The sequence below is a fragment of the Apus apus genome, chromosome 1 (assembly GCF_020740795.1).
Source record: "Apus apus isolate bApuApu2 chromosome 1, bApuApu2.pri.cur, whole genome shotgun sequence".
NCBI classification, from domain to species: domain Eukaryota; kingdom Metazoa; phylum Chordata; class Aves; order Apodiformes; family Apodidae; genus Apus; species Apus apus.
This window is the reverse complement of record NC_067282.1, coordinates 133,277,480-133,304,871: the sequence shown is the minus strand read 5'-3', so window position 1 is coordinate 133,304,871 and position 27,392 is coordinate 133,277,480. Positions and strand designations below refer to the sequence as shown.

The following is a 27,392-nucleotide window of genomic DNA, read 5'->3' as shown; positions in this document are numbered from 1 at the left end:
TTGTTGGTTTCCCAATTTGTTTATTTTTTTTCCATGGAAATGGTTTTCAGCAGGAATAGAGGAGCTGATTTGAAAAGGTCCAGCCATATGTCTTTCCTCTCCTTTGCACCAGCTTTATTTTTCCTTCCTCTCCATTTGTGTGATGAGAGCAAGTTCACTAAGGAGTTCTCACTGTACCCCTGAAACATGTTACAGTAGCAGTGTGGTGAACTTCATGCACCAGTTGGGTCGCCCAGATGTCCATTTGGCTTGTCCAGAAAGCTCTGCCTGTGTGCAGTTAGAATGTGGTTGCAATGCAATTAGAGCTCATCTCCATGAAGAGCTTTAACCAAATCAGGACTTAGGAGTTCTGTCCCAGTCTTTTTTTATTTTACACACAAGTGAACAGCAATTAACCTTTCTGATTTCTTGGTTCTGGCTACATTTTAAGCAACTCCAGATGCCCCAAAGTAGCGTTGCCTTCTCTGAGACTTGCTAGTCTTCTCAGGCAAGGGGGAGTGATCACAGACAGTAGGCTGAAGGTCCACAGGACCTTCTAGTCCTCTCCCACTTTCCCCCCATCCTCTCCTGCTCTGCCAGTGTAGTTTTGCCACCTTCTTTAGCATTCACTAGATCTTCCTGCACACAGATTCAGCTCTTAAATAGCAGAAAGCCAGCTAGTGCTTTTTTCAGGGTTTTTTGAATGTTTTGGTTTGATGTTTGTTTGTTTTTTTTTTAATACAGCAGAGCCAGCACAAGGTAAGCAGCAGGAAGAAGAGAGGATAAAATGGAAGGGAAATCAGGACATCCTTCTCACAGTCACTGTGGCTAGCTGAATTTTACTAGTTCATTATTTTGATACCATGAGCATCAATCACCATGTTAGCTCTCCTAACCACACTTTAGGTGTGCTTACAGAAACCAGAAAAGCAGAGAACTTTTAGAGAAGTTCTGTTCATTAGTCTCAGCTGTGAACAGCCATTGTTTGCTTCACTGGGAATAAATGCAGCAGAAGCACAAATCACCTTGTAGAATAAAGGGGGCCAAGCTTGAGAGAACTCTTCAGCTGCTAGAAATCACAGAACCATTTAAGTCAAATGATATCATGCTGGAGAAATTTTAGGCTTAACCTACCCAGTAAGGAGTAAGGCCTCAGCTGATGTCAGAGAGAGTATGACAACGGTACTTTGGCATAATGTCTTCCCCTGTGAAGCTATCTGAGTTTCCAAGTCAGTCATCAGCCAGACTCATTGTGGTTTACAGAATTATCTTCAGTGCAAGATGTGGGTGGGTCTTGCAAAAGATTTCTATGGTAGAGATGAGGATTTTGGTACTTGATGTGTGAGGAGGGCCAGCTCTGCTTCTGCACCATGGCCCTCACTTGAACAACAGGGGTCTCAGATACAGTGTGTGTTTTAGGAAATACTGCAGTGCAGGGAAGTGTTATATTCTGAATAAAAGAGGTCTTTAGCCTATGTATGCCTATACTACTAAGAACATTATTTAATCTAAGGGAGCACCAATGTAAGGCCTCCCACTACTGCAACATCAAGATGACCACATTGTGTCTGCCTTGGCCAAATGGTACTAGAGAAGTCATTGGTAATGGCTGGATGAGTGTCAAAATATTAGTAGCCTAAAGTCCATAATGTTTCATTCATAGATCATTCCGAGGTGGTCTTACAATTCTAAGGGATATATGTAGTATTAATCATATAGCCATTAGGAAGTATTTGTATGCCAGTGTTCTTCAGGTGTATATATTCAGAAGACTGTGCCTATAGACTTAAAAGGTATTTGTAATGAAGGATCTGTAATACATGCTCCCACTCAGACAGTGTCTATTTGACTGTCACAAGGGACTCTTAATGCCAGTATTACAGTCTCCCCCTTTTTGTAACATTACTGAAGCAGTGCTGGAAGTGTGGGCAGCAAACAGCTTTTCAGCCAGAGAAGAGAAATTGAGTTTTACTTTGCCAAGGAGGAGTGGCTGAGGTTTGGGCACTTCTGCCATGTGAAAGAGGGGTTGAAACAAGAGCAAGGAGGAAAGCTTGCTGCTATCAGTGGGGTTTAAATCCAGCAATTGCTGTTTATGGGAGAGTTTTCTTTCTACTCTTCCAGCTCCAACTGCTCTGTCTCCTCTCTCCCACCCTCCCCACATCTGTGCAGCTGCTTATTTTTCTTGTGCCTACTGTCAACCCTGGCAGCCCAGCAGCAACCAAGAGACCGAGTGGGCAGGCAGCCCCCAAGGCTTTATTCTAGCTCTGCCAGCCTCAGGACTGTACAATACATGGCTGTTATTAGCAGGAGTGTGAAATTGCTGCCTCTTGCAGTGCTGATGGGGGACATTTTGAGAGCCAGTTAAATACACCTTATCACTACCTCGTGCATAACTGTAAAAATCCTTCTAGAAGCATTCACAAGAATAAAGTTGTAGCCATGCCTCTCCATTTGAAGGTTTGCCTAGAGGAGGAGGCTGAGGGGAGACCTCATTGCCCTCTACAACTACCTGAAAGGAGGTTGTAGGGAAGTGGGTGTTGACCTCCCAATTAAATACCTAGTGGACAAGAAGAAATGGCCTGAAGTTGCAGCAGAGGAGGTTTAGATTGGGTATTAGGAAGAGTTTCTCTACTGAAAGAGTGGTCAGGCACTGGAACAGCCTGCCCAGGGAGGTGGTGGAGTCACCATCCTTGGAGGTATTCAAGAAACATGTAAATGTGGCACTTCAGGGCATGCTGTAGTAGCTGAGGTTGTGGTGATTTTTTGTGTGTGTTTTTTGGTGGAGTGTGTGTGGTTGTTGGGATTTTTTTTGTGTTGATGGTTGGACTCTGTGATCTCAGAGGTCCTTTCCAATGCTGACAATTCTGTGATTCTGTGCCCTAATACCCAGCTAAGTACGTAGTTCAGGCTTGCCCAGCAGTGCAGCTGAGAAAATGGTGGGACATGGAAATGCCTGCTTTCAGGAGCCTTACCACTTTGCTGGACCTGTTCACTGCCTTCCCACTTTGGCTAGGTTGTTTCATACTGCATCACCCTAAAGCCTCTCAGTCCTAGCTCTCTCCATAGCTAAATCCCTCTACCTTCAGACTGCACAAAGTTCAACCATCTGAGTTCACTTAAAAAAAAAAAAAAAAAGCAAAATGGGTGCAAACTGGAGCATAGGAGGTTCCATGTAAACATCAGAAAAAACTTCTTTACTGTGAGAGTGACAGAGCCCTGGAACAGGCTGCCCAGAGAGGCTGTGGAGTCTCCTTCGCTGGAGACATTCAAACCCCCCTGGACACGTTCCTGTGTGATGTGCTCTGGGTGACCCTGCTCTGGCAGGGGGGTTGGACTGGATGATCCTTCGAGGTCCCTTCCAGCCGCTAAGGTTCTGTGATTCTGTGATGTTTGTTAGGGGGAAATGATGTTTCCCTGCACTGCAGAGACACAGTTACTTTCTAAGTCAGCTTATTTTAGCCAAAAGGCGGGAATTTGCATCATGCCCAAACAATTTAGGTACCAGCCCTGACTCAACTGCCCTATTGAATTTCCCACACTTCTAAGTGTGCTGGACCTCAGCAAGATCCGTGTGCTTTCTTGCCATCGCTTACCAGCCAGCACACCCTCTCTATGGAGAGTTCCTCATGTGACTGCTCCTTTGGAGGCCTTCTGACAGCAAGTAAGTTATTTAGTCTTCATGGAGTCATTCACACCATCCGGATTTTCCTCAAACGAATGTTACAAAGCAGCCATCCACATGCAAGTCCCTCCTGCAGTTTCTCCATCCTTCCTGAAAATACATGTGACAGCTTTGACCTGCCTGGAGGATGCTACTTTTTGTATTGTCTTCACCAGCCTTCTGTTGAGGTGTATCTTTTCCCAGTGGAGAAGCTCCTCTTAATAGCATTTTCTAGGGTTACCTCTTCTTGGGTTTTCACCAGTTTCATAGGCTGCAGTTTACTAGAGATGGGCTCTACTATACTCCAAATTCATTTATTTCACCAAGAGTTACCAGGTAGCCTTTGACCTGTGGTTTCTTGCCCTATTAAAAATGGCCTAATAATGGTAGATTATTTAGTTGCTGTCAGTCAGGGAGACCCCTCCAGAACATCTCTTTTTTTTACTGTGTAGTCTGTGGAGAAAGATACCCAGGGTGTAAATGATTTGTAGTTAAAGAAGCAAAGCCTCTGCTCAAATTCCTATAGGTCTCCCATGTGAAATAAGGCAAACTGATTTAGACCATATGTATTTAACTAAGTTGTGCTGCCAAGCATCAGGTGGTCTGTGATAACAGTGTGCACACTCAGACCTCAGCAGAGGTGAGAAGAAATGCAGTCATCCTTAATCTCTTCTACTGATCTTCAAAGTTAATGCTTTTTATTTCCTATTTGCAATGGCTTGCGATACAGTTGCCACAGTTGCATTGCTGCATGCCAGCTCATTAAATTATTGCAACTCAGCCATGTATCTAAATTTACTGATAGACAAGTGTAGCTTTTGAAGACAAGTTTTTAAGTGGTTGTAGGAGCCAAACAGTTTTCAAGAATTTTCCATTTTCTTGTTGAAACAAACAGAGATTTAGAGGGCTAAGATACTTGGGCGGTTGAGGTTTTTTTGTGAATTCCACCAGCCTACTGAATACCTCTGCAAGTCTGGGCAGCTCAGTCATTTTAGAATATGGGATGAGGCCTTGATCACTTGGGAATTTTCTTGTGAAGATCTCAAGATGCAGATCTGAGTTCTTCTGATTTGAGGACTATTTATATTCATGCTTAGCCTGAATCCATTCTAAAAAATAACCCATTCTAATAACGAATCTGGAATCCTACCTCTTAGAGTCTGAAGTTTTGTTGTTACTCCAATAATTTGCTACCCAGACATCTTGGACTGAATTACCAGCTCTGATCAACTGCTAAAATATGCCCTGGGGAGTAAGAGGAATTGAAGGAAAGATGGTTAAAGTTTGTGTTGTTCGTTTTTTTTAATTATTTCTTTTTAATTAAGAATCTTGCACTAAAAAAAATCATTGAAAGAGTTTAAGAATAAATTGCATGTGTGTCAAGAAACCACGCATGTGGCCCTTATTGTGCCCCTTACTTGAGCACCTCCCACATTTTTAAAAGGCACAGATCAGTAGAGCAATATAATCTCCCTTCCCTTGTTCCTTATAAATGAAGTCTAGAAAACAAAACTTTTTTTTTAAATATGCATGTCTAAAAGACTGAGTGTGTGTATGTGAAAAGTCATGGTTGGAAAGGTGATGGAAGAAGAGAGTTTTGTGAATGTGTGAGAGGAAAGATGACAGCAATTCAAGTGGCAGCCTGAACCTTTCAATTCCACGCCCTTCTACAGACCTTCTGTGCAGGCAGCTGGGCTGTGTAGGCGATGTGGAGTTGGGGTGGAGAGAAAGAAGGGCTCCTCCACATCCATGTGCCAAGAAGGGACCCGTCTAGGCTGGTCATTGGCAAATGCATGCCAAGGGGAATTCTTTTCTGTCCTGCTCCCAGCTGCAGGTACCTTGCTGTGGGTGAGAGGAAGCTATTACTGAACAACATTTTCAGCCATTAATGGAAAAAAAAATGGAAGTGGGTTCCATTTTTTAAATTAAAACCCAGAACACTTTTGAATGGGAATGGCATGGATATTTTTTATGTGAAAACTGATAATGAACAAAATGTTTTTCTCAACAAAAAAATCTGACTGCCTCATTCCTTTCACATTCCTCCTCTTGTAGGTATCACAGTTGAGGTGACCATTGGGGTGCATTTCAGTTAGGATGGGAACCTGCAGTTTTTGCCAGATGTCATCTCTTCAAAACTCACTGCTCACAAAACTCTGTAGGACTGTTGGGGTCTACAGTAAGGGCACTGGCAAACAAAGCTCTAGTTTTAGAGACAGTGCAGGTTTCAGAGATACTCTTTACAGTTTGAAAATGAGAAATGCCATCAATAATGTTAGTATCTCTGGCCATTTCAGGTGTGCTCATTAAATGTGTTTTGTCTCTCTTTTCAAAAACCATTTTATATTCTCATACTGAACATGCCATCATCCCCATTTTAACATGCACCAATCCCAGACAGACAGGAGTAGAAAGACTGGCTGACATAAATCCATTGTAGCACCTGGAAGCTAATGTCTTTAGTTGCCTGCCCTTTAACCACTCCAACGAGACATCTCTCAGAGATTGGTTTTGCTTATCAAAGTAAAATGCAACTCTACAGCCATCTTAGGGATCTGGACAGTTGAGCTATAAAACCCCTGTTGTTTCTGACAGCAGCAGAACCCCCAGCTCTGTGCAATTCACTTTTCATATTTCATGGTTGCCAGTTATTATGCTGTGCTGTGCACACACACATTGCAAGCAGGAAGTAGGAGCAGCTCAGCTGTTGGCAGCCTCAGTCTCAAGAGACTGCCATGAAACTGAAAAACACTAAACTAAAACCTAAGTATCTGTTAGACCTTTAATTAGCGACCTAAGGAGTGTTTGCCAAGAGGAAATTTGAATTCAATTATCCAAATAGAAAGTATTTAACCTCTCAGTAGCACTCAAGTAATTATAATACTTGGGTTTGTAGGGTTGTTTTTTTTTTTGGGAACCTCAAAAAATAAAACAAAAAGCAAATTAAAAACCGGTAGAAGATGTCAGTTTTATATCACATGTAGTATACATAGGAAAGCTGTAACATTGCCCATGCTTTAGACCCCTCACGGTAGAACAGAAAGGGGGAGCCTCAAGCAGGGAGAGCAGGTTGCAGGATTGTTGATTTCTCCATGGAAACAGCCAGCAACACTATCAGGGCCAACACTGGTAGTTTTACGTGCATCAGTGCAACAATAAACACACAACTAAGATCAGCAAGTAATCTCAAGCAGCTATTTAATGTGATAAAGATGCTCAGTCAGTGTAAGAGGACTGGGATGCATCAGAGAAGGCTGTATATTCCAGTACATTTTGCAAACATCAGTCAATACCAACCAATCTATTTGCATTTCAGATTGCAGCAGCTGTTTCAGCCTTGATCCCAAATGTCCTTTCACTGCACATCCACCCAAAAGTTTCTAGGATTAATCCCAAGGCAAAAAAACTCAGTATTTTCTTCTTCCTCTCTTCACAGACTGTAGGTTGCTTTGGGATTATGTTTATCAGCTGCTTTCTGACAGCCGGTACGAAAATTTCATCCGATGGGAAGATAAGGAATCCAAAATATTTCGGATAGTGGATCCCAACGGGCTGGCCCGGCTGTGGGGAAACCACAAGGTAAGGAAGCAGTGCAGTTTTCCTCCCATGGAGCTTCACCTCGTGTAACATCACAGGATTCCCTCATAAACAGGGGGGAAAGGAAGAAAGCATGTGCACATAAACTGCTGCTGGAAAGCTGTAATCTTGCATTCTACACACATTAGAAATATAAAGCATCCAGCCTCAAGCACTGAAACTTATCCTTCATATAGAGAACCTGTTGGTTTGGTTTAAAGGCATTTAGTTTTAAATGTATTTAATTATAAAATTACAAGGAGTACATGAATTAACGGTCATTCTCTCTCAAGGCATCTCATTTTTTCCTGAAACCTGATGCTAAGGATGTTCTGGTTACTTGTGGTCTACAAGGAGCTGTATTCTGTACCTTGGCAGAGCTTTCTGCCTGTGTTCCTCTCTGCACCAACATTCAGATTTCACACACTGCCCTGTGACAGACACCAAATGCTGCAGGATTATGTATTTTCTTTTAAGAGTGGAATTCTGCTGTGTCCTCTTAACAGCAGATACTGATTTTTGCAGTTTGGGGTGAGTGTGTATAGAGACATCTATATGAGCCTATGTACATGAGTATATTGACATGAATACATGAGTAGTCAGCATGGATTTACAGAAGGGGAGTAATGCCTGACCATCCTGATAGTCATCTACAGTGAAACTGTTAGCTCAGTGGATGGAGGGAGAAGAGTGGATGTAGTTTATCTATACTTTAGAAAGACTTTTGAGACTGTGTCCCATAATATCCTCATAGACAAATGAATGAAGTATGACCTAGCCACTAATACAGTGAGGTAGACTGAAAGTAGCTGAACTGCTGGGCAGAGAAGGATGTGATCAATGGCACAAAATCTAGTCACCAGTGATGTTGCTCCAGGGATTGATTCTGGGGCCAGTAGTGTTTAACATATTCATTAATAACCTGGATGAGGGGACAGAGCATTCCCTCAGCAAGTCCTTGGACAGCAGAAAACCAGGAGGAGTGGCTAATACACCAGAGGGTACACCAAACACCTGGACATGGTGGAGAAATGGTCTAATGGGAATTAATGAAATGTAACAAGGGGCAGTGTAAAGCCCCTCACATGGGCAGGAACAACCCAGGAGGTGTGGGACTTCACATTTTGCCTTGATATATTTCATGAGACCCCAGGTGTGGGATTGTTTTACTAGGAAGTTGGTAAGTTGAGCAGGTTGCCCAGAGGAGACTGTGGAGTCTCCCTTGGAGATGTTTAGAACCCAACTGGATACAGTCCTGAGCAGCTGTCTCTGGTTGACCCTGCTTTGAGCAGTGGGACTGGACTAGTTGATCTCCAGAAGTGCCCTCCAACCTCAACTGTTCTGTGATTCTATATATGAGTGTACATAGCTTATAATCTTGATAAGGTCAGGATTTTCTCATGTGACTTGTGGCTTACAAGAACATCTATCTTAGAGGTCTTGGGCTGCAACACTGGGAATGGAGAGTTGTGCCCTTCCCCAACTTCCATGCTAATAATTGGGCCTTGCCATCAGGTCTCACGTTGTGTGTCCAGAACTGTAGCTACCTCAGACCACTGCCACTTGGGAAACGCAATGGCCTTTTACCATGTAAGAAATGGAAGAAGCCCACATGGCCTTTCAGGGGGCCTTCCCAGTGAGTGGGGTCTAGATTTTGCAAGGAAAACATTGTCATTGTTGCTGTTTAATTGCCACAGGAGTTCTTTATGTCGCCTCCCTTAGCGGGGCTGTTGTGGTCAGGGCAAGCAGAGGAGGTCTGCTCTTAGGGAGCATTTTAGACAGGTGGATCAGTCTCATTTAATAAAGCCAGGTCAACACTACAGACTTATGCCTGATCTTGGTCTGAGAGAGCTGTGCCAAGCCAAACTCCTAACATGGATGCTCACAGAGGAAAAGCATGCTTCTACTAGTTTGGCATGTTTTGCCCGTGGCAAGGAGGCCACTTTGTACTCCTGCAACCACAGCTTTGCCAGGATAGGTGCCTCTGCTGGGAGTTTCTTTGCCAGCATAGTAACTAGTGCTCCTTGTATCAGAAAAATACTCTTAATGTAGATGTAGCCTAAGGGACTGATCCTGCTATCCCAAGTCAATACTGTGGGGGCTGCCAAATACAGTGCCTGTCACTTCTGCCTTGTGGAACTCAGTCACCCTGCAGTGCTCTGGCTATGGCCTTCAGGGTCAGCAAAATGAAGAGGAGGCTCTGTCGTAGAAGCAGATGTGCCACCTAATGGGCTTCTTGATTTACACCTGTATAACGAGGAGAAACAGGCTCTCAATCTCTACAGCACTCTGTAGCATTAACTAGTTAATGGAGGGGAATCCCAGAAGAACAGCGCTCTTAGCAGGGAGTGCTGACAGATTCAGTCTGTTAGCCCTTGTTCTTATGCTTTTACAAAAAGTGGTTTCATTAAGAACAAGCCTGTCACATCCCACTTAGCACAAACATCTCCCTCCATCTAATGTCTCTTCTTGTGTTTGATGAAGCCTTTTGTTATTTATGATCCAAGAAACATTAGAAAAGCCTCACTTGGAATTTTTGTTAGACTCAATTGCTCAAATTGCCCTGAATGAAAAGAGATGCGTAAAAATTTGGTGATGAGGGCTGGAGGGGCAGGATGGGCCTGCAAACAGCAGAAGAATGGAACACCTCGTTTCCTGAACTGACTTAGTTACTTCAGCTAGCTGTGATCGTTCTGCAGCTCCTCTGGGGGCTTAGGAAGGTTTTAATGCATCGCCTCACCGTGTTTTGCCTTCTTTTTTTGAAAAACACAGAACAGAACAAATATGACTTACGAGAAAATGTCCAGAGCCCTACGCCACTACTACAAACTAAATATTATCCGGAAGGAGCCAGGACAAAGGCTTTTGTTCAGGTAATTCTTTTCTTTTCTTTGCCATTCCTTTCTACAGACAATTAGTTTTTGAAGATGGAAGATGGAATTGTGTGGGGGATGCTTCATTGCCACAGCTATAACACAGGTGACAATGGACATATATTTGTAAAAGCTGTCTAGACAAGTGCTTCCCAGTCTTTGAGGCAACTGCACCAATTTATGAAAATATGAGCCTGTTTCAATGATGAGTTGAGTCAATAGAAGTCTTTTCAGTCACTTCAAGCTGGCTGCACCATTGTTTAAGACCTTAGCTAAATGATTCATGATCTCGGCCAAATTGCTGCAAAACCCACTCCAAATTCACTTCTCAAACACAGCTGCCAGTGAAAGCTACGCTGGGGTCAGGCATTTCCCCAAGTGCATCAGCATCACAGAAATGAAGTTCTGACCATGTCTTCAGTGGTGCTGCCTTCAAGGAAGAGAGAGGGACCTGCAAGATCTGTTCTTAAAACCTAACAGATTGGATTGGGTGATACAACCAAGAATTTAGGAAGTAATGCCCAGAGCAATATTAAAGTTACTTGGACAAACATGAGTGCTTCTGACAGAGAGCAAAAGCAGTCCAGTTCTCTTCAGACAAGACCAGTGAATCCTATTGGACATGTCTGACCCACAGAGCACTGAACTCAGGCCAAAGGCTGCTTTGATGTCAGTGATCTGAATCTAGTAATGTGCATGGAAATGATAGCAATAAGAAGGCAGTGGTGGCATTTGTTTTCTTAAATAGCTAACAGAACTGCATTAGCACTCAAACTATCTACACCTGAAAAGGATTCTGTGGAATGTCTTGTTTATGTCAGCTCTTAGAATGAAACTTAGATGGGGGAAGGAGAGTGAAAGGAAGAAGGGATCACAAGCAAAATCAACCACACGATTTTCATGGGTTTTTTTGGCGGGAAGTTAAAACAAGTTTGGTCTGTCAGCAGCAGTACCAAGGGGACCTAGATTGCCATGGCCTTGTGTGAAGACTGTGCTGCCCACAGAATGATGCTAAATAGTGTATGTGCTTATCTTGGAGCCTCTCCTTTGGTGGGAGCACAAACAAAACAGGAGTCTGTCTCTTCTCAACCAGGCTGCCTGTTTCCTCAAAACTGTAGAAACTTACTACCCTCAGAGACCTCAGTTCCTCTGACAGGCTTGCCCAAAATTGACCAACAGATTCAAAAGTCACCAGGGAACATAAAACATTAGCATAAAACATTAGCATATAAACCTCATTTCCTTTGGAAAATGGAAAAAAACCCACCAAAAACAACAAAGCATTTTTTTGCACAATTCCCAATAAAAACTTTCTGATGTTGTTTTGGTAGACCTATTTATATCTGAAGGGAAAAAGAAGAACAGCTGCAAAAGATCAAGCCATTAATGTTCCTTTCTTGGCTATTTCTTGCAAGCACAGAAGTAATAGGAAATGTGACTTCATGAGTAACATGCAGGCAGTTGTCATCTGCAAATATTTGTACAGAGCTTTCAGAATAATAGAGTCAGAGAAGGATTTCCAACAGGTTGCCTGAGTGTCTTCTGCAACAAAAAAGGTCATGGATGCTGTTTCTTCATTGGTTTGTAGTTCTGGGTTGTTGGGGTTGTTTTTAAATTTAGTCAAGTCCAATTACAAATACCCATGCTTTGAGTTCCTCAACGTGTCTCACAACACAAACAAGAAAGATATACCCAAAGTACTGCAATGTAGTTCGCATCAGCCCATTTCCCGCATGGTTTAGGAAAGAGCAGGCAGAAGGGAGGGAGGGCAGTGGGCTCACTCCCCATTTTAATTTCATCCTCACGTGAGATGAACAGGACAAACACAGCCTTTAAATCAGGGCACAGTCTGGCCCTGTAGGCTTGGGTACTTTTTTGCTGTGTAGCCAGGGACTGATTCACCACTTCTGTATGCCTGTTTTTCACCACCGTAACACCATTTATACCAGCAGTGCTCTTCCAGCATACAAATGGGAGTGACACAGCAGTGAGTCACAGCTTTTTTCTTTTTTTTTTTTTTTCCCTAACTGCATATGTGCACATGATTTCCAAAATTAGAAGGGGTGGAAAAGGTTAGTTCCAGGCTGTACTGTGCATTTGCTGAGGGACTCCAGATTTTTCAGGTGGAAAGCCCTCAGCTTTATAACCTCAAAGGGAGAAGAAGAGGCAAGTCTTGCCCATTAGCTTCAGCAGTGGTTTTTCTGGGTCAGTGATAGTAATGAGGCTCCTGCCAGTTGGTTTTGTTTTCTCTGGGGCAAGGATACTGAGCATATCATCAACCTGAAGTACAATCAGCTCCTCTGATTAACACATTTTGTACTGCTGAACGCTAGCCAGTACATCGCTAATGAAAGACCGTGCAATTCTGTAACACTTCCAGCATAAACATCTTTCTTACTAATCTCTCCAGAAGTATGTAGAAGTTAGGAAACTGATTTGTGTTTAAAACGAGGATTTCATCCTTCCTGTGCCACTCTCTCTTCCTGCACCATTAAATTCAGAAAGAAAAATAGAGCTTTTCCGTGCTATCTCTGTGGAGTAGTAGTACACAAAAGCATCCTGGCAGAGATCAAGACTGCAGGCTTGTTCTGCAGGCTGGTGAATTTCCTCTCCTATTTCCTACTGCTGCCCTGCCTGGCCAGAGGCAGTTTCTGTTTCTAGCCCCCTGCAGACTTACTGCATCAAGACATTAGTGCTGGGAGCCCTGGCATTCATTTGCAGAGGATGCTGCTTCATTACAATTAGGCTTGCTACAATCACAGAGGAAGAGACTGTCTTTGCCCACAGTTCCCTAACCCAAAAGGTTTTTCTTTCAGGGCATTTTCCATTTCTCAAAACTTGTTCTGACTTGGTCACTGGCTTTTTCCATCATTGTTCCTTTGGTGTTTCATATTCCTCTTCACTCACCTACACACAAGCCTGCACAAATGAGTAGCCCTCTGCCACTCCACACCTTGCAAGTGCTTTTGCTTTGAAATATGCTGGCCACAAAGGCCTTCCTGTCACCAGACACCATGAGTGTACCTGGCACACTGTCATCTTTCATGACAACAGCATACAAGGGAGAATAAGTACATGTCACTCTTTGGAAAAAGACTGTGGGGTTTAGTTCAAATTTGGACTTTGAAGGAGTAGGGGTAAATGCATGTGATTTCTTTGGTTTCCTTTCCAGGTATGGAGAAGGGAAGACAACAGTATGCTGATGAGAAGCTGGGAAATATTAAGTCATTGGGAGGGTGCAGCAAAGATGATTCTGGGAGCTGTAGAGCTCAGAGTCCTCAATGTCTTGATGAAGGTAAAAGCTGAGACCACTGGGAAATCCACTTGTTTCTCTGTTTTGCAGGTTCATGAAGACCCCAGATGAGATTATGAGTGGCCGAACAGACCGCCTCGAGCACCTTGAATCCCAGGAACTGGATGAACAAATATACCAAGAAGATGAGTGCTGAAGGGGACTGGTGCACCTCCTCTGTGGCTCCATGGGATAAACGTCTACCCAAATGGCTGGCATGGTTTGGGAGTGGAAATAACAACACAGCAGCAGTACTTGGGGTCGCCGCTTAGCTTGAAGACCACACAGGACCTGAAGCACCTTAACAAAACAAACTAACAGGCAGAAGTGGTGCTGGCAGAAAAGTTAAGGGGAGAAAGCCTGGACTTATGCACTACTTCACTGTTCCTACAAAGTCTCCCTTGAGTTCTTTTTTTCTTTTTGGTTTGTTTCAGTTTGGGGGGGGGGGGGGTGGGTTTGTTGTGTTTTTTTGTTGTTTTTTTTTTTTCCCCTAATAAACATGCAGTTTGACTTTCCTTATATCACATAGGACAAGACGTCAGATTATGCTTTTTTTGTTGTTTTTTTTGGAAGGCTTTCCTATGGAAATAGAGCACTCATTTTCTGTTCCAATCTCATGACATAACACCGCATAAAACAATAGCATCACAGAAGGGATTTGCTCACGGGTTCCAGTTTGCTCGGATCCATTTACATTTGCTGCCACTGGGAAATGTGTTGAAGCTACCAAAAGAATTTACCACACATACCTGTCCAACGAAGAGGAGTCACCCTTCACGTGTAGGCTGGGATATCATCCCAACATAGCATGGGCTCATGACGAGTCGTGTGAGTGGCCATTAACTGCTGGAATATGGACCAAAACCAATCACCTAAGTGCTCCGAGGAGGAGAAAAATAAATGTGACAAACCTCTGCAATAGACTGATGTTGACATTTTCCCTCCCTCTAGCAAAGAAGTGATAGAATGGAGGGGGGGGAGGGAGAGTGGGGACAAATACATATATATGTGTGTATATATATAAACTCTTCATATATATATGTGTGTATATATGTAACCACCGCAATATTTCCACAATGCAGAATTTCAGCTCAAAGCTTTCTATGCAAAAGCAGAGGCTGAAGCATCTGTAATTGCAAAAGGGAGTCTGTTTCTTGCACCTTCGAGCAGTTTTGTGGTGAAAGGTGAAGGACTGTTCCTTAGATCGTAGGGAGAAAGCAAAGGGACCCATCACATGGTTTGTATTACTCAGAAACCTCTCCAGAATCATTTTGTGTTGCTGGAGACGTAGATGATTCATCCGTCTGAAAACTGATGATGGAGACCTAGAGACCAAATAGCTATTCTTATCTCTTGTAATTGATTTTGGCTTTGTTTTGATGATTTTTGTATGCCTCCAACTACCCGCCCCCACCCCACAGCTCTGCCATCAAGGGAGCTCGTCTCAGCTTGCCCATTTTTGACATGATTTAAAAGACCAGAGCAAAAGGAACCCTACAGCCATGCTGCTTTCTTGAATTTTGGTTTTGCTCTAACTGCAAGGTGTCCCATTTCTTACCCCCCTGATTTGTCTTGCTGCACTGAGAGTGCTTTCCATGAGGTGAAGAGCCATGCCTACTTTGGTTGCAGGAAGCTCAGCAATACTCTACACCCAATACAAGAGGAACTACTGGCCTTTTTCATTTCACATTGCTGGGGCCACCATGATGGGAAAGTCTGTGGTGTCCAGGTGTCCAGCAATCCATCATCAGTCGTTCTTCTAATGGAAGGAAGATCTAGCAGCAGAAAGGTTGCTTGCAAAGGCAGAAGGTGTGGAGAGAAACTGCGCAGGAATCACATGGTATCTGGAAGAAAGCACGTCCACACCAGGTCATTAAAACAGAAAGCTGCTTTTATAGGAACATGCATACTAGAAATGGAAAAAAAAAATAAATTAGCTAATCTAATCCGTTTCAACCAAAACACAAGGTACATTCCCATGAGAGAGATTTTATCAGCTATTATAACAACACATATGATCTTGCCACATGTTTAACAAGAGGGTTGATCTATCCAGGAAAAAGCACTCAGCAATTAAGTGTCCCCTGTGTTTATTCAGAGATAGTCCAGTCTCACAAAAGACGAAATCTTGAGTCCCAGGTTGTAGAAGAAACAGCTGTGTTAAGGGTGGAGATGGGCATCTTACAAAGAGGAAAGATTTTTCAGAGCCAGTGTCTGATGAGAAACAACAGGGCATACCTATCTCCCTAGGCTTTTCAAGGCACCTTTTTTTATTAAATTAGTCAATATGTTACAAGTCCCAGCACATCACACACTTGACTTTTTCTGTCCCAAAAGAAAAGACATAGTAGTGTGTATGAGAAAGATGAGCAGACAATCTGTCCCCTGCCTCTGCTGTGACTCAGAAGTCCTTGGAGCTCAGGAGGTGTGAGATGGGGAGATGCTGACTTCAGTGGTCACAGACCTGAAACCAAAGGTCCCTCAAAACCAAGGGGCCAAGCAATTACTCTGTCACCTTGCTCAAGGACACCCAAGCTGAGGCCATGTCTCAGGAGCTGGGTTGAGCAGGTGTGGTGACGACAAAGTGTGATCAGAAGCATCAATGTACAGAAACGCTTTTCCTGGTTTCTCATGTTTCTTAGGGTGTTTGGTGGTAGAAAGAAATCAAGGTTGTGCAGAGAACAATTCATAACCTTTACTTCTCTAGCTGTGACAACTGTGTAACTGCATTATTTTCTGCTGCCTGCTGCACCTACTGTTGTAAGATGGTGAGGGGAAAAAAAAGATGATAGGGACCTTCTAGATAAAAGTGCTCTGATGAGCCACCGGTTTTTGTCATGGCCAAGATGCACACTGAAAAAAAAGCAGAGAACGAGAGACAATCCACCAGTATTAACCCATATGCTCACTGCATATGCTAGAAAACAAAGCTCAGCACTGGATAAGACAAGAAAAAGCAAAGAATCCTGAAATCACCTGTCTTGTCCCATAGGGAGATTTCCTAGGGGAAATTTTGTAGAGGAAATGTTCACCTTTACCAAAAATGCAGTCACTTGCACCTGCAGAATCTAAATCAAAGGGAAAAAAATAATCTGGTGGTTGTTGGAAACTCTTCCAGTTCACATGTAAAAGACATCTTCAGACAATTTCTCCACCACTACCACAGAGACGTTCTCTCAAGGCTGACACTAACTGGGGTGAAAACAGCCTTTGCACATGGAGCAGGACGATCCCCCAGCGGCCCTTCCTGGCTGGTGCTGTCCCTTCCCTTCTGCCTGGCCTGCCTGGTGCTGCAGGCAGTGGCACAGGTGACACTGGCTGCCAGAACTGCAGGGGCTTGGGATCTGTTGTGGGAGCTGCAAGATTTGAACTGCTCCTGGCATCCTGGAAGCAAGTTTACCAGCTATGACTAAGAAAAAAAATATATAAAATAAAGCCAGGGCAGGGCAGCTGCAGTAGACAGCATCCCTTCTACCTCACATACAACTGGTAGATGCATGGAGTGGAAACAGAGCATTAACGGCCTGAGCCAAGGGAGCACTTGGTTGCCCATGTGGGCAGCAAAGGTAGCATTGTCTTTCCATCAACCCTGACACACCCCCCCCCCCCCCCCCCCCCCCCCCCACCCCCCCCCCCCCCCCCCTTCTCCCAGGTTTATGATTTCCCAGTGTAGAACTTGCCAGCAGCAAAGCAGCCAAACATTCTGTCTTTGCCACCAAAGCGTGAAAAGGGAGAAAGGGTGTCATCCTTGGAGATACACAGAAGTCACCTGGACACAGTCCTGGGCAACTGGCCCTAGGTGGGCCTGCTTAAGTAGGGGGAGGTTGGGCCAGGTGACCTCCAGAGGTCCCTGTCAACCTCAACACCCAACAGCAGATCTTCGCACTGTGCAGTTATGTTGGGACCTTCATTGCCATCAGCTTCCTACAAGTCTAAACAAGCCACAGGCCAGTCAGGTAGGACATGTTGCCATTCCACAGCAGAACGTTTTCTTAAGTTTGAAACCTTTTAACTGCTTTTCCATCCCAAGGACACTACTGGGCCCCATTCTGCGAACACTAAGTTGCTGCCACCCTCCCCAGACGTCAGACTCCATGCATGTATTCTCCAGAGCTCTTTGACAAACTGCAACCATGTGCAAATCCAGATTGCACCAGTTTGAGGTCTTTTTTTTTTTTAAAAAAATAAAATAAAATTCTAGTCTGTTTTTATTGATGATGGCTGTTTGGTTTTTTAAGGTGTGGGGCTAAGGGACTGAATCAAATGAATGTAACAAAACAAAAACAAACAAAAAAGCCTATTCTCAGGGCCAGTGAGTTGCAAATAATTTTTAAAATGCCTGTAATTACATCATCTCAATAAAAAAAAATTTAATATAAAAGTGGGAATGCCAAATTTTGTTGGTGAAATCATTACTACAGGGTCTGTCCTTTCTAAGAACTATGGTACCCAAGTATCTACAGCACATTGCAGCTGTTTTCAATCAGGTGAAGAAACCTGCAGGCTTCCCATGCCCAAACGTGCATGAACAGAGCCTGGATTTTCCCTGGGGGACATTCTTTGGAAAAGTTCAGGCTGTCCCTTGGAGTAATTCCTTTGCTGCATGAGGATGAGGCCTAGCTCAAGAATTAGTTTTGAGCCCAGAGAGATGTTAGAAGCATCCATTGGAGGCTGAAGGACAGAAGAGGCCCAGCAGCACATGCTCTCCCATTTTCCTCTCCTCTTCAAAGTTAATTCAGCTGTAAAGCAATGTGACCAGGGCACCACCAGCACAGGGAACACGGATGATGCAAACATTTGTGGGCTACCACAGGCCTGGGGTCAGTGCTGACCAGGAGAGATTTTTCAAGGGTGTCAAAGAGGACCTGAGTGACTGTTCATGCACCGCTGGGACTGAGAGAGGCTGCCAGTGAGGTACTGACAGCAGCATTTTTTAATTATGTAGAAACTAATTTTAAAGTAATACTTAGCAAAAAGGTTTTCACTCCTCCCAGATGAAACTCCACTTGTGAAGCACGAGCAAACAAGCACATGCTTTTTTCCCCTCAAAGACTTGTATGATTCAGACAATCCTGACTTCAGCTTGAAGCCCAAGCAGCTTCTGAGTAAGGCAGAAAAAGCCACCTGCAAAAGATGTGAGGGCAGGAGGAGAGAGAGGATACACTACCACAGCATAAAGCAAAAACCAAGCTTAATTAATTTATCACCTGAAAGAAAGGACGGGTGTGTTGGTGTAAATATTCTCATAGCACAGCACCAGATGGATCTACCACGTGACAGCTCTCTCCATACTGGATTCCCATGCACCCAGGGATCTGCTGGCTACACTGGATTCACCCTAGTTCTGCTGCAGAAAGCACCATCCCTTCACACCCCATGCAAAGCATGGTGCAACTGGAAATCCTGCCCAAGTTTACCCACCTGATAGGAGAAAGGTGCCCCAGTTCATGAGCTGTTTCAGAAGAAATGGCTGAATGCAGGCTGCCATCCCACCAGGCCCAGCAAGGAGGAGGGGGGTGGAGAGGGAGGAAGGAAAGGGACACATTTCAGTTCAAGCTTTGCTCTCACTGCACAGCTGCCTAAGAGCCCAAAAGGGAGTAGGGCAGTGCCAGAGAATGAGCTTCCCAGCACCTACTTCCAAAAGAGGCGAGGAGATGAGGTGCCAAGGAATCAATGCCAGGGCAGCTGCAATTCCAGCACAAAATGTAAGACAGGACTGTGCCCACTGGTGAATAAAATCATATCCGTTTCTTCATTCTAGGTGTTCCTGTCTTCCCCAGCCAACTCAAAAACTCTGTGTCATTTTGCAGCCCAGGTGGAAAAAGAGGCCCAGCTCCCCACCTTTGTCCCTGCAGTGCACCACCCCTTCCTGCAGGTATTCCTGCCCTAGGAAAAGGGGAGCAGGACGTGGATGCTCAGTGGGCAGCTGTCCCCTACACGGAGGGACCTTGGTGTGCCATGCGGTCCAGTGGTGGCGATGTCACCAGTGAATCCAACAGCCTTTTCCCTCCTCCCCTCTAGCAGTAATGCTGTATCCCTGCAGTAGCAGCCTTCATCTCCTCACAAGGACAGCACCCACAGGGATTAACAGCTGTCTTCCACGGCTGATCATCATAAACCAGGCAGCCTGTTTGTTGATTGACCAGCTCTCTGCCACCCTGTGCCCCTGGTTAGATTGCCCCACTGAAGGCCAAGGCTTAGGTTGGGTGTAACGGTTCACTCTGCAGGACACCCACTTCTTCTTCTGGTTCTTGTCAGACCAAGACAGGCTAAACATACAAATGGGGAAAATAAATAATGTCCCCACTGCTATAGGGAATTGGGGCAGCACCTACGTTTGCTTCAGTGTTGTCCATTTGTCAACAAAAGTGAGTGCACGCATCCCTGCCAGCCTCAGCAGTGCATCAATATATTCCAGCACAGGAACGAGGCTGAGACAGCAATTTAACACCAGGCAGAGCCTCCTTCTGTGACTGCACCAAGCTGGCTCCCATAAACTACAAATAACATTTGGGGCGGGGGGGGGAAAGAAAACACAGCACCCTCACGTAAGACAATAGAGGTCATTATGACCGATATGATCAGTTGTAAAACCTGCAGGGACACATCAATCTTTCTGCCTCCTGCAAACACCTGTGCACAAAGTTTCTCAGCATCTCAAAGCGCTGGAGAACAGCCGCAACAGGAAGAACAATAACTGTTCGGGAATTAGAATTGATCTCCTGCTGCCTGATAAACACTGTTAGCCTGGGGTTGTTGACTTGAAGCCAAGCTCTGCTAAATGGACAAAGTCTTCACGTCAACCCTTCCTGGTGTTTGACAAGGTAAAGGGAAGGAACTGGAGCGAAGACAGCTTGAACAAGGCAGGTATTGTTTCCCGGGGGCTCCCTAAAGATCAGAAAGCATTGAGCCATCAGAAGAAAGTGAGGAAAAGCAGCAGAGATGGCACGAAAGCCAAGGCAAGTAAAGAGTCCGTTTGGACAATCACAAAGATGAAAGCTGGGAGTGTTCAACACATGCCTCTGACTTCCCTTCCCAAGGGCAAGGCCAAGGTCAGTAGCTTTCTCTTGGCTAATGCATGCTTGCAGGATATGAACCAGCCTCTATTCAAAGACCTGCAGAATGAGGACTCCACCTCCTCTGCACCAAAGGTTAATAATTCCCTGCATTAAAATCTGTCCCTTCCTTTCTGTTTAACTGTATCTTACTTCCACTTCCAACCATTAGCTCTCATTATGCTTTTCTTCACTAAATTCCTGTAAACCCTAGCATTCCCACCCAGAGACAAAGATCCTTACTGACTGCAATCAGTGCAACTCATGGTCTGTCCTTTTTTTGCCCGACTAAACAAGCAGAATGCAAGGGAGGAACGGAAGCTTCCTGGAGGGGCTGCTCCTGGCTCAGAGAGCTGCAGGATGCAGCCACATTTGTTTCCTGGGGTGCTGCCTGGGCCACTTCTGTGGAAAGGCTCCAGAGAGCATGTTAGTGAGTATGTTAGTCTCTCGGGAACTGGCTATTGTGTAACAAAAAGGGGCAAGGGAGAAAACCACATGTAGGTGCCACTGCAGTCCCATGAGAGCCCAGGTAACCCGCCAGCTCTCACCAACTACACGTATTCCAAACCTCCAGCAAGTGTGGGAGGTTCTCTCCCCAAACTGGGAGTTACCCTGTGGGAAGATAGTGTGCAAATACATCAGAAGATAGTAGCAAATACATCAGCAAAAGAGGCTGCCTCTTTCCCTACTTCTTTTCAAAATGTTCTTAGTGTTGGTGAGTGCTCTTTAGAACACACTGTCTCACAGATGAAGGTTTCTTCCTCTTCACATTCCTCCCTGGCTCACATCCCAGTTTGCTCCTAAAAACTCAGTGGAATCAGCAAGTAAGAATAATTAACAGCCAGCTGAATTTCACATGGCCAGGACTTCATCCAGCATTCCATTCACACAGTCCAACCCAGTGCTGAAATTTTACACAGAACAGGAGGAAAACAGGCCAGAGAGACCTGCCATTCCAGTGCTAACAACTTCATGCATGTAGACGTGCACGCAGATACCTTTGGTCTGCTGATGTCAATGGAAATTAGGGCTGTATCAAACCTGTGCAGCAAAGAGATCTGAGCAGTGTCCACATAAAACATTCTACCTAGGAAATATTGAGGTTCTGCTACAAAAATAAAACATAAGCCCCACAACAACCTCTTCAATCCAGGCAGCTCCCAGCCTGGAGTGAAAAACTTCACAATTTGTTTTGATGGTGCTTTGCAGAGACCTGGATTCATTGCTGACATCCATCTGCTCCCAACACAGATGAACAGACAGCACAAAATCAGTCTCAGACCCAATTATCAAGGATTTATGTGTCCAGGATTGTCAAGTCATGTGTTTTCCAATTAGAAGAGTTTCATTAGAAATGTTTTCACACCAAAACACAAGTCTGTTGTGTCAAAAAGAAAGGCATTGTAAAATTAAGCCAAGTCCATCTCAAGACATAGGACATATGGCTCAAATTCCAAAAGCACTGGTTAATCCACAGTTTTCACTGAATTCAACCAAAAAAACTGTAATTTCATTTGGAAATTGGTCTGCTTCTTTAGGCTCCTACATCCATTGATTCTTCATTTGTGCTCATTGTTGGGGGTACCTCACATTGCTCTTTCTAGATGGCTCAGACCTAGCAGCTTTGCAGCTTTGCAGTTTTGCTGGCCTAAGGTCAAGGCTCCACCATGGTCAGACAGCCCCTGCCATGGTCTTTGCAGGAGCTGAGCTTGAGGAGCAATGCTCAGCAGTGGACAAGGGATTGGATAAGCCACATTCCCTGGAAATCCTCAACACAATGGCTGGTCTCCACAGAAGGAGGACAGGAGAAAACCAAGGTACCCAAGACATCTGCACAGGCCTGGTGGGACACACTGCAGATGTGCATCTTTCTGGTTTCACGAACACTTCTGGTTTGGGAAGTGCAGGCAACAAAGACACACTGGCAAGGGAGGATAAGGCCACCCTTTTACCTTTGTGACAGGTGACCCAACAGAGATGTTTTTAGGTGGTGTTTCAGAGGAGAAATTGTGAGTTGCCTCAGGATTAACTTGGCTCTAATGCGCCAGACCATGCAAGCAGCATCTGTGGCCAAAGTGGATGTGCTCAGCACAGGAGGGGATGGAGGGAGAGATGCCTGGTCCCTGCTGAAAAGCAAACAACAGAGCATGGCTTCGGGTGTGAGACACCGATTGGAAAAGGGTAAATATTTATGCAAGAGAATTTCAGAAAGAAGGAAACATTTTTCATTTAGTCATAAGTCTTTCAGGAAATTACTAATTTTTGCAATGAAAACATTTTATTTAAATTCAAAACAACTGTTTTTCTCCTGGCTTTTGTTTACAAAAGAAGGAAGAGTTTCAGCTCTGCCCTTTTTCATCCGTCCTCCACAAAATGTCAACCAAGCCTCACTGCTTGGGTTGAGAAGTCACTTTTTTTCAGAAAGAGAAAAAGGGAAAAAAAAAAAAAAAAAGAAGTGTCGTGAGGCTCTGCTGAGCAGCTGTAGCTGCTGCTGCTGCAGAGAGGAGGGCAGAGAGATCCTGCTCTCTCCACCTGTCGGAGATGGGTGCGAGGTTATTTGTAGTGGGCTCGTTAGAGCCAAAAGCTGACTGGCAGAAAAGCCAAGGGGAAAAACAATTGATTCACTTCTTCAAGAGTCAGCCAAGCAGTCAGAAAACAAGCATTTTCTGTCTCCAGTTCATTCCTACTTTTTCCACTTTGATACTTACTGTTTCAGATGCCTCTTGTGGGTTCCAGCCACATGGGGTTTGTATGCAGTGAGTTAGCAGTACCCAATCCTCAAACTATCTGTCCTGTTGCCTGTTGCTCTTTTACTTCCTGTTTCACAGCAGTGCTGCCAGCATCCCTAGGAAGAACAAAATTGTCAAAGGTCTTGTGCTGTGGCTGAGGGCCAGTAATATGGTATGTTACTAAGCCCAGCTTCCCCAAGGAGTTCATGCCTCAGAGGAGACATGTGCCCCTGTCCTCCACTAGGACTTGAACCACAAGGTGCTACCTCCAGCTCCACTGATTACCTCAGCTGTTGTGGTAATAACATGACCAGTCAAGACTAACTATTTGGTTGTAATTTGAATCTTACAATTTCTGAAAACAAACAAACAAACAAAAAACCCAAAAACAACAAAAATAAAATAAAATAAAATAATATAAATAAATTAAAAAAAAAAACACAACAAAAAAAAACCAAAACCCAATCAGAATTTAATGTAAATCATGGTCCATGAACACAGGAACTGCCTCAGAGTGTTTAGGCCACCTTCTGCATCTGTGAAAATTGAGTGTCTTAACATGTAACCAAACTGAAAACGTATCATGGTAAATCCACCTGGATACAGGAATGGATGTGCTTGTGTGGGAAAGAAGAGGTGTCAGCCCACCAGCAAGCACAAGTTGTTGCAAACCAGCAGGAGACAACACAGGGCTGCCAGGAGCAGCTGCAGAACAAGAGGTGCACACAGCTGCAGCTGAGGATAACAAGGGGAAAAAAAGGACAAAAATAAGAGAGCGAACCAGCTCCTCAGCTCTGACAACTCCTGTGACCAGTACTCTGGAGCAGCCAGCACAACCTGGCTCCCTTAATTGACAGCAAGGAGTCTCTCTCTCACATCTTCAGACACAAGTGTTAGTCTGGTAAACCCAGATCCCTTGGTGTTCCCACCAGCCTCTTGGTGCCAGCATCAGCCCTTTGGCAGTCACCCTGAGAACTGATATAGGTGAAAATCACCTGGACAGAAAGAAGAGTCTGGTTTTCAGCCACCTCAGCTCCACAGTCTGACTCACCACCCAACTGTGCAAACAGCAATGCTACTGCAAGATGGACAGTGGGAACATGCATCCCAAGAAAGAGAAGACTTCAGTCTGTTTAAAACAATGGAGAGACAGCAGCCCAGCTAGATCTCCTCTTGGGCCAGCTCGCTGTAGCCATCTGCTTCCCACTGAGCTCCACACTACCATTTTCTTTGTGTTTTCTGCCATGTAACCACCCATCCCTACCCAGCACAGCTCCACAACAATTCACTTCTGTTGCAGTTTGGACAGTTGCTCTATCACCTGACACCACCTGGGAGGGGGAATGGGGAAAAGGAAAGGAGACCGGTGGGTTGAAGTGAAAAGAGATTTAATAGAATAATAATCATGAGCTAATATTAACCCCAGTGCTAATATAGGAAACAAAGTTATACTCAGCTCCAGTCAGCAGTTGGTAGGTGTGTGCTTCCAGCAGGGAAGGCTGGATGCCCACACTGCCAGCACCACAGCTCCAGGGAGAACGTGACAGTCACAGAGAGCAGAGGAGGAGGCCTCGTGTGGGACAACTGACAAGACAGATGGCACCCACTTGGGAAGGCAGCCATGGTAGAAACCCCTCCAGACTTCCCAATGTATAGTGAGGGTGACATTTATGGCATGAATACTTGGATTGGCCAGCTTGGGTCAGCTGCCCTGGTCTTTGCCCCTCCCAGCCCACTTCATGGTTCAAAACTACCCTCAACCTTGTCCATTACAGAAACCTGCTCACCATTTTCTCTCTTTTGTTGCCACAGAATTGGATTCCTCAGTCTCTCAAAACTGCTATTTCTATAAACAGAAAATATTATTTTAGAGTTCTGCCCCAGCAAAACCAGGACAACCTTCAAGAAAACCAGGCTAGAAAACTGAATTCCTGGGGCATGGCACAGTGCCCCAGGGGCAAAGCCAGGGGCTGTCCTGCTATCTGAGCAGATGTAGGCAGCTGGCTGATGGTCTTCAAAAGAGCTCCTATGATCACAGCTCTCCAAGGCTTTCAAGTGCAGCCTTAACCATTTATTTTCTCCCTTTCACACACCCCCCTGGCAACTATTCTTCACCACCATCTTAGAGCAGCCAACAAAACCCACAGGTCTGCTTCAGAACTCATAGCTCTTCTGTCCAGCTCTTCTGCCTTTAGTGGCTAGGGAGAGGAACAAGACTGGGGCAGAGGAAAAACCAAAGGCCCAGCAGAAGCACAGAGCACTCCCATGGTTGGCACAAGAAGCCTCAGTCAGTTCCCCTGGTCCATCTTTCCCAGGCGTTGCCCCTTTACTCACCAGGCAGCAACCCGGCTACACAGACAACACTGTTGCCCTCCATTGGTGTTCTCCTGTGGAAAGACCACCCTACATGTAGGCTTTAGAGAGAAGCCCCATCCTTTTCAAGATAAAAATCAGCCATAAAGGGAGTTCACTTCAGTACAAGTTACATCTGATTATCCAAAACACATCACAGTCTCCTGGCTGCTTCCTTGGCACTGTGACACGCACTTCCAGCCCTTTCGTCTTGGGTAAGGAGTTGGCCGCAGAAGTAACCACCTCCACACAAGATTGCTGTAATTCCCAGGCTCTGAAATCCCCAGGATATTCACTTGCCAGCTCCCACCACTATTTTGATCTTTGCAGCCTCAGTGAAGATGAGCTGGGGGAAGATGTTGGGTGTTGAAAACTAGACGGGTGTTGCTCTGCTCGCAGAGGCAGCAGGTACTTTCCTAATGTCCCCAGTTGCCCCTGAGCAATTCCCGCTCCCCTTGAACCTTTCTGGTCTTTTGGTGTGTAGTGAAGTCCAGGAAAAATACCGAGGGGATTTCGGGGGGGGTTCAATTTTGTTGTTTAGCATCATGTGAAGAGCTTCCATTGCCACAACCTCATGTGGCAGCTGCCTCCAGAAATCCCCTAAGTGTGACCACTTGCTCGTGCAGGCAGCAGAGCCACGCCATCCTGAGACCTCCAGCCCTCTGGCCTGAGCATTTCTCCCACTGTGCACCCCAACACCTCCTGGTTTTGACTTATTCAAGCACACAATGAATCACTTTGCCAAGCCAACAACACAACTAAATAGCCCTGGCTCCTGTTCCCTCTGCTCTGCTTCTTCCCCTGAACATATCACATTAATTAATTTAATTTATCCCTGCAGGCTGCTTACTGTTTTTTGCACCTTTGCACAGATATCACAGTAGGTGTGCAGACCTTTGCTTGCATTTACAGTCGACAACTTCAGTCTCCTCTTCTGAGCCCTACAGAAAAGCACAAACCCTTGTCAAAGACAAATTGTTTTCATTCTCTTCCCTCCCCCTACAAGGAGGTGAGAAAGATATTGCAATAGGTGTTGTGCTCCCTACCCACATTTTTTCTCACTGCCAAATACATTGCATTGGAAACAATTAGAAAACTTCTCTTTGTGTGGGCCCTTGGACTATATATAAAACCCAGAAACATTTTTTCTTCTTAAAAAAACCCCCAAAAAATAAAAATAACCCCACCAACCAAAAAACACCTCCAGCATGATCTTTAGACCAGCTTTCAAGGAACCAGTTCAGCTGATAAGGTGAGGAACACTACTAGTGGGATAACTACTGCCTGGTGGCTTCAGAGCTGATCTCCCAGCGTTAGGAAGGGAGAAAAGAATGCTCAGGGGCTATTTATTCCATCAAGGAGAGAAAGATACAAGGAGAAAGCTTTTTGAAAGTTACAGCTGCATGCACTGTCTGTAGAAGGAGGTTGCAGAAAATACAGCCTAGGTCTGCAGCGACTCGTGTTCTGCCAATGCTGGTGTGTTCTTCCACAAAGCACCTTCCCAGGAAGCAGGGTCCCGTAACTCAGGGATAAACTGGCACAGCAAGAATGAAACCAGACTGACGTTCATCAAACACCTGACCTGAGATGGGAACCACAACATCCACTACCACCATTGCATGCAGAAGCACATGATCAGCGTGTGGTGCCAGAGTGAAAGCAGTAAGTGACAGGCTATAACCAGACACTGAGGCAGATGCAGGCCCAAATCACAGAATCACCAAGGTTGGAAAAAACCTTTAAGATCATCAAGTCCAGCCTATGACTAACACCACCACATTGGCTAGACCATGGCACTAAGTGCCACATCCAGCCTTTCCTTGAACACATCCAGGGATGGTGCCTCCACCACTTCCCTGAGAACTCCATTCCAAT

The 27,392-nt window shown here is 44.9% G+C and overlaps 1 protein-coding gene across 2 annotated transcripts in view; it reads left to right on the top strand.

The window, feature by feature from the left end:
- Window positions 1-13,911, top strand: part of ETV6 (ETS variant transcription factor 6) — a 137,441-nt gene extending 123,530 nt beyond the window's left edge. For both annotated transcript variants that reach the window (XM_051635957.1, XM_051635948.1), the window contains exons 6-8: window positions 7,077-7,219; window positions 9,989-10,089; window positions 13,433-13,911. In XM_051635957.1, coding sequence (XP_051491917.1) covers window positions 7,077-7,219; window positions 9,989-10,089; window positions 13,433-13,538 — 350 coding nt within the window. In that variant the 3' untranslated portion in view covers window positions 13,539-13,911. The remainder of the gene's footprint in view (window positions 1-7,076; window positions 7,220-9,988; window positions 10,090-13,432) is intronic.
- The last annotated feature ends 13,481 nt before the right edge of the window (window positions 13,912-27,392 follow it).